Below are 13491 nucleotides of genomic sequence, written 5' to 3' on the forward strand. Positions count from 1 at the left end.
GACAAATTTATACAGGGTAATATAGAACAATCTCCAATTTACATTGCTAAAAATATCTAGGTACAGAAAGACACACACACACACACACACACCACACATAAAACCTCCCATTTATGCCTTAAAAAAAGGTGGCAGGTACTACAGACTTGGGTAACAGACATGAAAAATAATCAACTGAAAAACTGTGGACAGTGTTTATTTTGAGGCAAAATGGAAGCAAGAGTCATTACTTTTGTTATATAAAATGCAGAACTATTTCCACTTTTTATAACATCATTATTTCATAATAATATAAAAAACTAATAATGAGGGGCGCCTGGGTGGCTCAGTTGGCTGAGCATCTTAATCTTGATTACGGCTCAGGTCATGATCTCCAGGTCATGAGATAGAGCCCTGCATTGCTCTCTGTGCTCAGCGGAGAGTCTGCTTGGGATTCTCTCTCTCCCTCTCTTATGCCTCTCCCCCACCTCAAATCAATCAATCAATCAATCAATCAATCAATCTTTAAAAAAAAAAAACTAGCAATGATTTAAAGGCTACAATCCGAGACACCTGGGTGGCTTAGCGGTTGAGCATCTGCTTTCAGCTCAGGGTGGGATCCTGGAGTCCTGGGACCGAGTCCCACATCAGGTTCCCTGCATGGAGCCTGCTTCTCTCTCTGCCTGTGTCTCTGCCTCTCTTTCTGTGTGACTTTCATGAATAAATAAAATCTTTAAAAAATAAATAAATAAAATAAAGGCTACAATCCTATGTTCTAATTTGATTCTTTAACAAGTATACGTGTAGAGTACCAACAGCAACATGTAGCCTCCAGGGAAAGCAGAGCATTTATTGAAAAGATTTTGGTAGCATAACACTGATGTGGAAATAGCTCAGGAATCTGCAATTAAAGAGAGTAGGTTGGACACACACATAGCCTCCATTCTCTCTTAAACCATGACCAGGACAACAGTAAAAGAATTTTTAGAAGACTTAACACCAAGAAGGCAGAGAGAAGGGGAGATGGTAAAGAGCCAATGGAAAAGCCCAACCAACACATTTCACCAAACAAGAACTAGTCCTAAATAGGCAAGGGGAAAAGTCAGGCGTCTATTCATCCACACAGCCATTCACTCATTTATCTAAATGATTTACCGAGTGTACAGTATGCTGGGCACAGTTCTAGGCTCTAGAGACACAACCATGAGCAAAATGTAAGACAATCCCCGTCCTCATGAGGCTACAAGTCTAATGAGAGAACAGCTAAAGTAACTGTTCTCCTACAAAGCAATTGAGCTCGATCCCAGGACCCTGGGTACCATTTGTCCTTGGCTGCTACAGTCCATATACCATTGGTATGTCAGGAAGAGTAAGCAGGGAGTGCTGCTCCTCTCTGAGTACAATGGTGGGGTAAAAACACCAATTTTCTGATGGAATCCTCACCACTACTCACCAAATCTTATCATCTCAGATTACACAGCAGAGGTCTCTGAAAAGAGCTACAGAATTACAGGATAAAAAAAACATAGTCAGCATCAGGCTGTTATGAAAGGACTATTAAACACTCCAGCTAGAGCACTGACAGTATTATGTTTTGATGGAAGGACAAAGGGCACAGGCCACAGTGATGCTCTTTAAGGCTAAAGTCAACTTAAAGGACAAATCTTTACTAAGCATCTACCACCATAGGCAGCGCTATAGACAGAAAGGTAAGGGAGACCTGGCTCCTGGTATCATCAAGTAGCTCACATCAGAGGAGATAAACATGCAAGCAATTAATAGGACAATGTCAGAATCTACGAGTATGAAAAATTAGTATGATAAAGATTTGTACAGCTTGAAGAGGCCTGCTCCGTGAGAGGCAACATGTGGGAAGTCTGGAAGGATGAGTACAGGCGTAAAATACAGAAGACTTAGAAGTATTTTGGATCAAGAGAAAAATGAGGGCAAACACACCAGGACAAAAGAATATATAGAGAATTTGTTAAGTGTCATATCACACATCAGGATAAGAGAATCATGAGACATTACACAAACTGTGAGAAGACTATGAAGAGGCTGGAATGACCCACAGGACCTTGAATTCATTCCACAGCAACAAAAAGCGAGCAAGACTTTTAAAGGAAAAAGGTAATAATATTTATTTTTTTAAAGACTTTTTTTTTTTTAAGATTTTATTTCATTTATAAGAGAGACAGAGAGAGAGAGAAGCAGAGACACAGGAAGAGGGAGAAACAGGCTCCATGCAGGGAGCCCGACATGGGACTTGATCCCCAGTCACCAGGATCACATCCTGAGCCAGAGGCAAACGCTCAACCTCTGAGCCACCCAGGTGTCCCAATATTTGTTTTACATGAAGCAAAGTCGGGTGAGAGCAAGGCAAACAGAAAGGGGATAAACCACTTATTTACTGGTTATTGCAATGATCTAATATGAGTGAAGCTGCCTCTGAATTAGGACAATGACAATGGCATTGGAAGAAAGAGAAAGAAGATACAAAATCATCATTTTATAAACTCAAGTCAAGTTAGATAATTTCACCCATATTTTCTTTTAATGCCTTTACCTTCAAGAACTTTATATTTCAAAATAAAATTCCTTTAAGAATACATAATATTTGAGAGCTGACAGGACGATACCATGTGTTGCTATTAACTAAATTATTTTTATAAAATAAATATTTTATAAAATAGGTAGTTAGTTTTTTGTTTTTGTTTTTGTTTTTTTAAGTGCTGTGTGAGTTCAAAGTTGCTGAAGGCAGGAGCACATGGCTGGCTTAGTCGGTGGAAGGTGTGACTTTTGATCTCAGCGCTGGGAGTCTGGGCCCTATGTTGGGAATACAGATTACTTACAAACCAAAATCTTTAGGGGCGCCTTGGGTGGCTCAGTCAGTTAAGTGTCTGTCTTTGGCTCAGGTCATGATCTCACAGTCCTGGGATCGAGTCCCACCCTGGGGTGAGGAGTCTGCTTCTCCCTCTCCTTCTGCTCCTCCCGCTCCCACTCATGCTCTGACTCTGACTCTCTCTCTCTCTCAAAGAAATAAAACCTTTAAAAATAAAATCAAATCTTAAAAAAAAAAAAAAAGTTGTTGAAGCCAGGGGAAGGGTCTTGGAGGATTCATTACCCTATGATATGTACTTTTATACAAACTTGAAATTTTTCATAAACATTTTTTTCAGTTTTATTGATATATAATCGACAAACACAAGTATAATATAAAGTGTAGTACAATGTTGATAATTTGATGTATATACACATTGAGTTAACACGTCCATCACTGTAAATATGTACCCTTTTTTGGGAGAACATTTAAGTTCTACTCTCAGCAAATTTCAATTTTACGCAGTATTATCAACTAGTCGCTTTTTTTTTTAATGTATTTGTTTTTAAGTGTTTCCCTCTCTTACTATATGCTGGTTAAGCAGGTTAGCATAGCACAACATCAAGTAATTCACAGACCACTGATGAAGAAAATAACACTTTATAGATCAAGCGTATTTTATAATCAAGCTTCATGATCATTAATTCATATCTACGAGTTCTTGTAATCCTTATTTCTAAGGCAGAACTTTACATACATGCTGTAAATATATACACACTGATAAAACCAAAATCATTAATTTGTTACAAAGAAAGCAACTATGGAATGATTTAAATTGAACACAGTCAGTGGCACAGTTTTAAAACATCCATTTTCGCTAATGATCTCTTACGTATGATTATTTATTAGACTGCAAGCACATCTGGCAGAGATGCTTTCTTCACAGTAGTTTCTTCTCTACGTAAGGACAGCAGGAAATTCACTCGCAAGCCATGCACGTACCCACTCAAAGGGCTTCGCAATCTTAGCAATGTTAATTTTCTTAGTGAAGTAGGACTTCAGAACACAGAACAATACCTCCTTCAACTTCCCACCTTTCTTAGGTCATCACCTAGTCTGTCTTCTGTTCCTTTCACTCCTTCCTTCCTAGAAGTACAGCAGAGTGAGTAATCATACAGGCTCAGAAGCCATTTCTGTGCCAAACTCCTCATGCTGCCACTCAAGTAAGCCCCTGGGTCCCCCATCCCTCACCCAGCTGCTCCATCCTCCACCTTCCATCTTCATTATGATCGTTCTGCTTTTAACCGACACGGTGATATGCAGCCCCTCCAAACTCCCAAAGTTATTTCCCAAAGCTGTATCACCCTAATTCTGCTCTCAGGCTGCTTAATTCCCAAGTCCAGTAACTTCTCTCAGTGTTCATCGTACCCTGCCTCTCTATATCATTTGACAATAACAATGCTATTCTAGACTCTCTTTCTCTTGATCATCATTTGCTCTTTCGGCTTTATCACCCTCTTGTAGATGATGCCAAAATCTCTACTTCTGGTCACCATTTCTGGTCCCTGACAAAAAATTCCCAGCTACCAATAACATAACTCCACATGGTTTAGATTACCGGTATCTCAAGTTTACCACACACACAAGAAAAATTATCTTATTCTTCTTTCCTACCCCATTAATAGTCTCATGTTCTTTATCTAATATCATCTCTTCTAACACTGCAAAGAACGTTTAACCTTCACTTTCCCTCAAAACACCTACTCCCATTTGTTGAGTTCTACTAATTCCATTATTTATCTACCTTACTTTCTTCTCCAAGCCCATCCATTGTTAATGTCCTAATTCAAGACTCTTTTCATTCCAGCCTGAATTATATACAATAGTAAAATGGTAGTCTCTTGCCTTTAAAGACTTTTTTTTTTTTTTTAATTTATTTATGATAGGCACACAGTGAGAGAGAGAGGCAGAGACACAGGCAGAGGAAGAAGCAGGCTCCGTGCACCGGGAGCCCAACGTGGGATTCGATCCTGGGTCTCCAGGATCACGCGCTGGGCCAAAGGCAGGCGCTAAACCGCTGCGCCACCCACGGATCCCTAAAGACTTTTTTTTAAATGTAATCTCTACCCCCAACATGGAGCTCAAACTCACAACCCAGAGATTGAGAGTCACATGCCGTTACCCACTGAGCCTGCCAGGCGCCCCTCTAGTCTCCGCCTTTAATCTCTTCTCCCTGCGAGGGTCCAACCACTGTGTTATCTCTCACAACATCTTTCCAACCCCTTAGAATCTGACTCAAGCATTTGTTTTCAGTCTTTTTCTTCCTTCCTCCCACCCGTAAGCTCTAATCACATGGAACTTCTCTCACCACGTAAGTATGTCTCATGCACTATCTGTCTAAAAATAAGTTTATTGCTTTTATTATAAGTTTGGTGACTACCATATCATCAACTTGCAGAATATTCTAGATTTTCCTTTATGTTCTCTTATGTTTTATCTGTCTCCACAATTCCCCCCTGGTGAAATCCATTTCTGTTCTTTGGTGACCTGCAGTAACTTACCAAGGTGGATTCTAAAGTCATTACAGCTTTCTAGATCACCATGTTACTAACCTCTCTCTTAGTTTTTAAGACTTAATTTTTTTGAGAGCACTTTTAGGTTCACAGCAAAATGAAGTAGAAGGTACAGATTTCCCATATACCCCATGCCATACTTGCATAGCCTCCCCACCAGAGTGGTACATGAGTTACCACTGATGAACCGACAGTGACACTTCTTCATCATCCAAGTTCTATAATTTACATTACGGTCCACTCTTGGGGTTGTACATTCGGTGGGTACGGGCAAATGCACGATGACATGTGTCCACCACTGCAGAATCACACAGAGGATTTTTATTGCCCTACAAATCCTCTTTTTTGGGCCTATTCATTCATCCACCCCCAGCCCCAGGCACCACTGGTCATTTTACTGTCTTCATAGATTTGCCTTTTTAAAAATATCGTAGAGTTGGAATTATACGGTATGTAGCTTATTCAGATTGGTTTCCTTTTTTCTTTTTTTTCCCAAGTACTCTATTCCCTTTGGACATTTTGTATTATAATGGTTAATACAAAAGTTAAGAAAATATTTCAGATTTATAGGTCACCTCTACTCACCAAGGGTTCAGCCATTACAACTTCAATTTTCTTTTCAGCCTGAACAGCAAATTCTGCAAAGAGGCTCTTGATGACATATTCACCAGGCTTGACATCTGGGTCAATTGTAATGCTTGACATGATGATATTCTTTTTTCCCAAAGTGGAATGAAAGTTAGAGGAAGCACAGTACTTATTCACTTTGCTGACTGGTGCTGAAGCTAAAAGTAAAAGAAACAAAAGAACTCTAATTATCAACACAATAATGAGACCCATCATAACCACCCTATCTATCTACTTATTTATTTTGAAAGTTTTTATTTATTTATTTGACAGAGAGCACAAGCAAGGGGAGCGGGTGAAGGAGAAACTTGGTGGGGAGCTCAATGCGGGACTCAATCCCAGGACCCTGGGATCATTACCCAGGCCCAAAAGCAGACACTTAACCAACTGAGGCACCCAGGTGTCCCATAACCACCCTATTTAATATGCATCCTGTCCCTAAATCCCATCCCGATCTCCCAATCTGTATTTCAATACTCTATTTTTGTCTATTACACTTGCTACTTTCTAACAAATTGCCCAACTATAATTTAGCTATGTGTTTTTTTATTATGTACTGTTTTTCTCTTGATCCTACTAATGTGAATTTCCTAAGAAAAGGGATTCTCTTCTGTGCATTTTGTTCATCAATGAATCCCAAGTACCTAAAACAATGTCTAGCGTATACTGGGTATACAATAAATCCATAATGAATGAATGAATATGAATTCTAAAAGTTATATGTAATGAAGGAAATAAAACAAATGTGAATAAGAAATAGAGACTGGCATTGATAGATACTATTTTGGAAAGCATGAGCATGAAAAGGCTGAAGAAGCTACATTTGAACTCATCCAGATGATGAAAAAGAGGCAGCAAGGCAAAGCACCAGGAACAGAAAGCACTAAATTGAGTGTGCCTGTCTGATAAACTAAAGGACCAGTGTGGCTGCAGCTCAAGGGAAGAAGCAGGCAGGAGTGATGGGTAATTTGAGATAAGGTCAAGATCATTAGTCAGGGATTTAAAACCTTGTAGGAAAATCAGATCTTATTCTAAATGAAATTAAAATTCAGTGGAAAGTATTAACTTGGAAAGGGATAGGATCTGGCTTCTCTTCAAAGATCTCTCAGGCTCCTCCCAAAAGAGAATGGATGGGAAGAGGGCAAAGGGAGAACCAGGGAAGCCACTATGCAGGTGCAGGTGAGATGATCCTTCCTCAGGCTAAGAGGATGGAATGGCACAGGAGAGGAGAGGACCTGACATTTGTCACATGTTAGTGAATTTGGCATCAAGGTAAAGGAAAGGAATGAACAATGACTTGTAGGACTTTCGTTGTAATCATACAAAGGACAGGGGTCCCATTTATTCAGATAGGGATGTCACAGTGCCTGGCAAATAACACACTGCACCAGCTGTGGCACAAAAAGAGCACACGCTGACTGCTACACGCTTTTAATCTTCATAGGTTTTGTTCTCTTGACTGCCTGGCTTTCCATCTGTGGTTTATCTGATCACCTCGCTCTTTCAGCTAGCTGCTTAATACAGACCCTTCCATTCTCCTACTTCAGCTGATGTCATCCCCTGTGGCCTAGACTATTCATTGAAAACCTGCAAGTTTGCACTTCTCTACCCCAACCTGATCTCCAAGTAATGCCCTTTCGTATGCTGTTCTCAAAGCAAACCCTTCCATGAAGGGGGAAGCAGAACACAATCGAATGCGAAATATCTATTTGTATGTGTGTACATAATTGCAGTACAACAAATTTATTCTAAATATATACTCTCCAAAATCATAAATTGTTCTATCAAGGAAACAAAAAGCAACTAACCGTACTCTACCAAACACAGTGTGCCAAGATAAATAAAAGTGACCTGTGATAACTTTAAAAAAAAATTTTAGAAAGGAATAAAGTCAGATTACAGCAGTTACTTCAGAAAAAATAACTGCAAATTAAGAAAAATATTTTTGAAAGACAGCATTTCCAAATAATTGGCGTCCTTTCATGCCCTAGTCATTACCTTTATTTACTTATTTTCCACAAAATGGAGTATTTTTCCTCCAAAATGAAAATGAAAAATTATTTTTAATATCTAAGCATCATGTGTGACTAATCTAAAGAATATTACAAATTGTTAATATTGTGCCTAAAACTTAATATCTTTGTATCACAAATTAAAATATAGTATGTATTGTATTCTAGAACTAAAATTATATAATAAGAACAATTCAAAACAAAAATTCACAGTCCTTTGAACACAGTACACACTATTTATTTTAAACAATGACCTATTTGTTTACTCTGTTTCATGATCCAACATTGTGTATTATAAAAGAGAGAATCTGTTAACTGTTTTTGTGCAAAATGGAGATCTTAAAAGAAATTATTTTGGATCATTAAGAGAACTCTATATTTTATATCCATATTATGTTGGATAACTTTAGGGAATCATAAAATAGTAAAACAACAACTACTCAGAATTTTCAGAAGTTTAATTTACATTTGAGACATAAAAAGGAAGATATAATATTTTCAAGACTTCGACCTAAGGTCATGGTTACAAAATATATCTTTTCTTTTAAATAAGATTTGTAGGGATCCCTGGGTAGCACAGCGGTTTGGCGCCTGCCTTTGGCCTAGGGCGTGATCCTGGAGACCCAGGATCGAATCCCACGTCGGGCTCCCGGTGCATGGGGCCTGCTTCTCCCTCTGCCTATGTCTCTGCCTCTCTCTCTCTCTCTCTCTCTCTGTGTGTTTGACTATCATAAATAAATAAAAATTTAAAAAAAATAAAATAAAATAAATAAGATTTGTAAGCCCTGAAATAAGATTTATAAGATCATAACAATTACAAAGTTTCCTTGGGTTTACTTTACAATAAAAGTGACCAAAGAAGTCACCTTGTAATAGACTTGGTACTTATATTCTAGGTGAGGTATAACCTCTAGGTATATGGATGAGGTATAATCTTTTTTAAATGACATTATTTTTAATAATTTCTTCAATAAAGAAAAAAAAACTTTAGTTAAAATGACCTCTCAAATAATTTGCCTTTACCATCTTATACTTCCTAAAAAGTATAAATTAAGCATAAATAAATATTCCTACATATCAAAATTGCACATTTGCCAATTGAAATTTGCCAATAAAGCCAAAAATTTTAGGAAAACCTGCACCTGTCTTCCAAATAAAGATTTCTCTTCCAAATATCTACACTACCTTCCAAAATAAAAATATTTCAAGTTTGGAAAAAGATCCGATCTTTATTGGATTTTTAAATCAAATAAAATCAAACAAATTAATTTATTTCAATTATATTTCTTAATATTTCATGAATGCTGGTTGACTACTCCTACCAAAAAGTAACACAGAACAAATCTACTGATTGAAATTTCAGGTCATAAAACAATCTAATGTTGATGTTATGGACTGGCAAAATAAATCATCTTTATAATCTAATAAACAGAATGGTCTATAGACTGTTGAAATGACATTATCAAAAAATACTGAATGACATGGGAAAATGTTCAATATATAGAATTAAGTGCAAAAAGGTCATAAGACAGTAAGTATATAAAACCAAAATAAAATTAAAAGGCCGGAAGATTATCTGCAGCATAAAAAAGAGTTAATCAATTTACTTCCATCCAGAAAGCACTAATGAAGTCAGTTAGAAAAAGACCCTCACCCTCAAACTGAAAACTAGATAAAAGATGTGAACAAGTTAAAATACTTTGCCTCACTAATGTTTTTTAAACAAGTAAAAATTAGATAACATTTTTCAAAGTGGTCTCCCTCCCCCTAATTTTGTATTTCACTATAATGTTCAGCTTCAATAAAGATGTGTGAATTTTTCTCATATTCTGCTAATAGTTAAAAAAACCAGGGTGATCACTCTAAGATGAAAAGACTAGTTTCCACATAACTAGATTAATTTGACATCACCTGACCACTTGAATTAAATATTTTATAAATGTAAAGTAGCAGTATTTCCCTACATATTATCATGAAATTTTGAAAACTTTATGTAAGCTTATGAGAGAACAAAGACAAAACTGTTAGAGCATAATTCTTAAGAACACAACTCAGGCATTGAATTACAAATTGTAAAAACCCAATGTCATATTAAACACCCTTGGAATATATATCTGCTAAACCCTAAATGCTAATAATGAGAATAAAGTAAGACCTGAATAATTAAAATATGGGAATATAAACTAGCATGCCTATTCTTTCTTTGGGATAAAGTACAAGTAAAAAATCATTTATTTTTGTATTTTTAGACAGTTAATTCTATATAGCACTATATTTAGCATATTTACTAAAATAATTATGTTTTTCATGCTCTTAAGACTCCTATACCTTTATAAAATAAATTTAAGTTCAAAGAGAGCAGACAAGTGAGAAGAGACATAACCTCTAAAATGAGACATGTTTGGTTTTATTACTTTATAGCATTGATTCTCAGACTTTTTTTTCTGCCTCCACTGTTCTTATACAAGCACTCTCAACAGTAACGTCTCTCAAAATATAAATTGATTCTCAACAATTGGGATATTTCAGATAGGGACTGGTGGGGGCAGGTAGACATAGTTTAAAAAGATCCCAGTGGAGTCTGTGAAAAATGTCTACAGCATCCTTATGCCCAAGAACAGGTCTTTAAGAATAAAGATTGTTACTTTATAGTCAGTCACAACCTCATATATGTACATGCATATGTTTATGTATAGAAATGCAGAAATATAACAAAGTTCCATACATCTGCTTACTATTATAAGTATTACTTACTCTGTGGGGCATCTGGGTGGCTCAGCCTATTAAGGGTCTGACTCTTGGTTTTGGCTCAGGTCATGATCTTATGGGTTGTGATATTGAGCCCCACCTCCATTCTCTCTTTCTCCTCCTCTCCCCCAACTCATACTTTCTCTTTCTCTCTCAAATAAATAAATCTTTTTAAAATTATTATTATTATTATTATTATTATTACTTAAACTGGCTAACAATAAAAATTTTGATGGCCACCCAAAGAGGGAAAAAAACGTATGAGGTAAATGGCCTTGGAACAAGGACAAATGTAAAAAACTATTTCTGCATTAAAAAAAGCAAAACCAAAATTCTCAGTTTAAAAAGCAAGCCTATCTGGGATGCCTGGGGGGCTCACTGGTTGAGCGTCTGCCTTTGGCTCAGGGCATGATCCCAAGGTCCTGGGATCGAGTCCCACATCAGGCTCCTTGCGTAGAGCCTGCTTCTCCCTCTGCCTGTGTCTCTCATGAATAAATAAATAAAATCTTTTTTTTTTAAAAAAAAAAAGCAAGCCTGTCCCAACAAGTTCTTCTGTGGATAGCAACCAGCTGATTCTAAAGTTTATATGGAGAGGCAAATGACCCAGAATAGACAACACAATCCTGAAAGAGAACAAAGAAACTGGAGAACTTACACTATCCAACATCAAGGCTCACTTTATAAAGTTAAAGAGACAGTGTGGTATTGGTAAAAGAACAAATAGATCAGTGGAACAGAACAGAGAGCCCAGGAATAGACCCACACAAATCAAGTCAACTGATCTTTGACAAAGAAGCCAAGGCAATCAATGGGAAAGGAGACTTTTCCACAAATGGTGCTGGAATAACTAACTGGACATCCATAGGCAGAAGAGAAAGAAGAGGAGTCATTTACAAATGACAATGTAAAGAGAATGAAAAAACAAGGACCAGATGGGGAGAAAATCTTTACAAAACACATATTTGATAAAGAATTGGCATCCAAAATATATAAAGAATTATTCAAAGTCAACAAGAAAATAACCCAATTTTTAAAAATGGGCCAAATATCTGAACAGACCCCTCAAGAAAGAAGGCATACAGATGACAGATAAGGATTTGAAATGGTGCTCCAGATAGATCATCTGTCTTCAGGGAAATGCAAATTAAAACAACAATGAGGGCAGCCAGGGTGGTTCAACGGTTTAGCACCGGCTTCGGCCAGGTCATGATCCTGGAGACCCAGATGGAGTCCCACATTGGGCTCCCTGCATGGAGCCTGCTTCTCCCTCTGCCTGTGTCTCTGCCTCTCTCTCTCTGTGTCTCTCATGAATAAATAAATGAAATTTAAAAAAATAACTTAACACTTATACTTACCACTACATGCCTATTAAAATAGCCAAAAATCCAGAACACTGAACACCAAATGCTGGTGAGGGTACAGAACGAGAGGAACTCTCATTCCTCATTGGTGGAAATATGAAATGGTACAGGCACTTTGGAACATGGTTTAGAGGTTTCTTACAAAACCACACATCCTCTTACCATACAACCCAGCAACCATGCTCCTTGGTGTTTATTTACCCAAATGAGTTTAAAAATACGGCCACACAAAAACCTGCATATGGATGTTTATAGCAGCTTTATTTGTAACTGCCAAAACTTGGAAGCACCCAGGATGTCCTTCAGTAGGTGAATGGAAACGCAAACTATGGTACATCCAGACAATGGAACATTGTTCAATGCTAAAACAAAATGAACGATCAAGCCAGAAAACTTAGAGGAAACCTACATGCGTAATATTGAGTGAGAGAAGCCAGTCTGAAAAACTGCATGCTAATGATTCCTGGTATGCGACATTAAGGGAAAAGCAAAGTAGGGAGGCAGTAACAAGATGCGAGATTGCCAGGGGTTGGAGGGAGAAAGGGATGAAGAGGGGAGCACTGGTGATTCTGACAAACCCCAAACTCTTCTGTATACTGTAAAGATGGAAACATCATACTATTTGTCAAAACCCATAGAATATACGAGACAAAGAGTGAACCCTAATGTAAACTAAAGACTTTGGGTGATTATGATATGTCAAGTAGGTTCATAATTGGGGAGAGCAGGATAAAGGGGTACACGGGAACTGTCTGTACTTTCTGTTCACATTTTCTGTAAATGTGAAACTGCTCTAAAAAATACAGTCTGTTAATTTTTTTATTTTTTATTTATTTATTTATTTTTTATAACACAGAAAGAAAAGCCCATTCTATCCCTGTCAGCCAGAACCAAAGATGCCTGGGAAGAGTCAAAACAAACAACAGCTCAAGCTAAAGCTTAAAACAATAATGTGCTTGGATCAAGCTCAGAGAAAGGAAACGGATTATAAGTCAATTAAAAATAAAATGTCAAAAACACAAATCAGGTTACATGGTGGACTGCAAGTAGAAACAAAGCCAGCAAAATCAGTATCAGGGAATAGCAGCAAATTTCAACTTTCAGTGAGGCCACTTAGGTTGGTACAAGCTCTCAAAAAACTATCCAGAGAAGAGCGGCACATTTGGAAGCAACTATATCTGAAGAAGAGATAAAGAGAGAGAAATAATATGCACCCGCTGGGTGCTGAGAGGTGCAATACGAAAGCATTATTTGACGACTTCAGTGCACACACAGTGTGTTGTTGGGTGAGGTAACCTCAAAATTTCTTCATACATGAAGAAAACCAATACCAGACACTGTATTTCTGACAGAAATGAAACATTATTTAA

The 13491-nt window shown here is 37.4% G+C and overlaps 1 protein-coding gene across 7 annotated transcripts in view; it reads right to left on the bottom strand.

Annotated features, from left to right (window-relative positions):
- The window catches only part of FRYL (FRY like transcription coactivator), a 256547-nt gene that overhangs the window by 136604 nt on the left and 106452 nt on the right, over window positions 1-13491 (bottom strand). For all 7 annotated transcript variants that reach the window (XM_038556047.1, XM_038556048.1, XM_038556044.1 and 4 more), the window contains one exon: window positions 5959-6158. In XM_038556047.1, coding sequence (XP_038411975.1) covers window positions 5959-6078 — 120 coding nt within the window. In that variant the 5' untranslated portion in view covers window positions 6079-6158. The remainder of the gene's footprint in view (window positions 1-5958; window positions 6159-13491) is intronic.

The sequence above is a fragment of the Canis lupus genome, chromosome 13, assembly GCF_011100685.1.
Source record: "Canis lupus familiaris isolate Mischka breed German Shepherd chromosome 13, alternate assembly UU_Cfam_GSD_1.0, whole genome shotgun sequence".
NCBI lineage: Eukaryota > Metazoa > Chordata > Mammalia > Carnivora > Canidae > Canis > Canis lupus.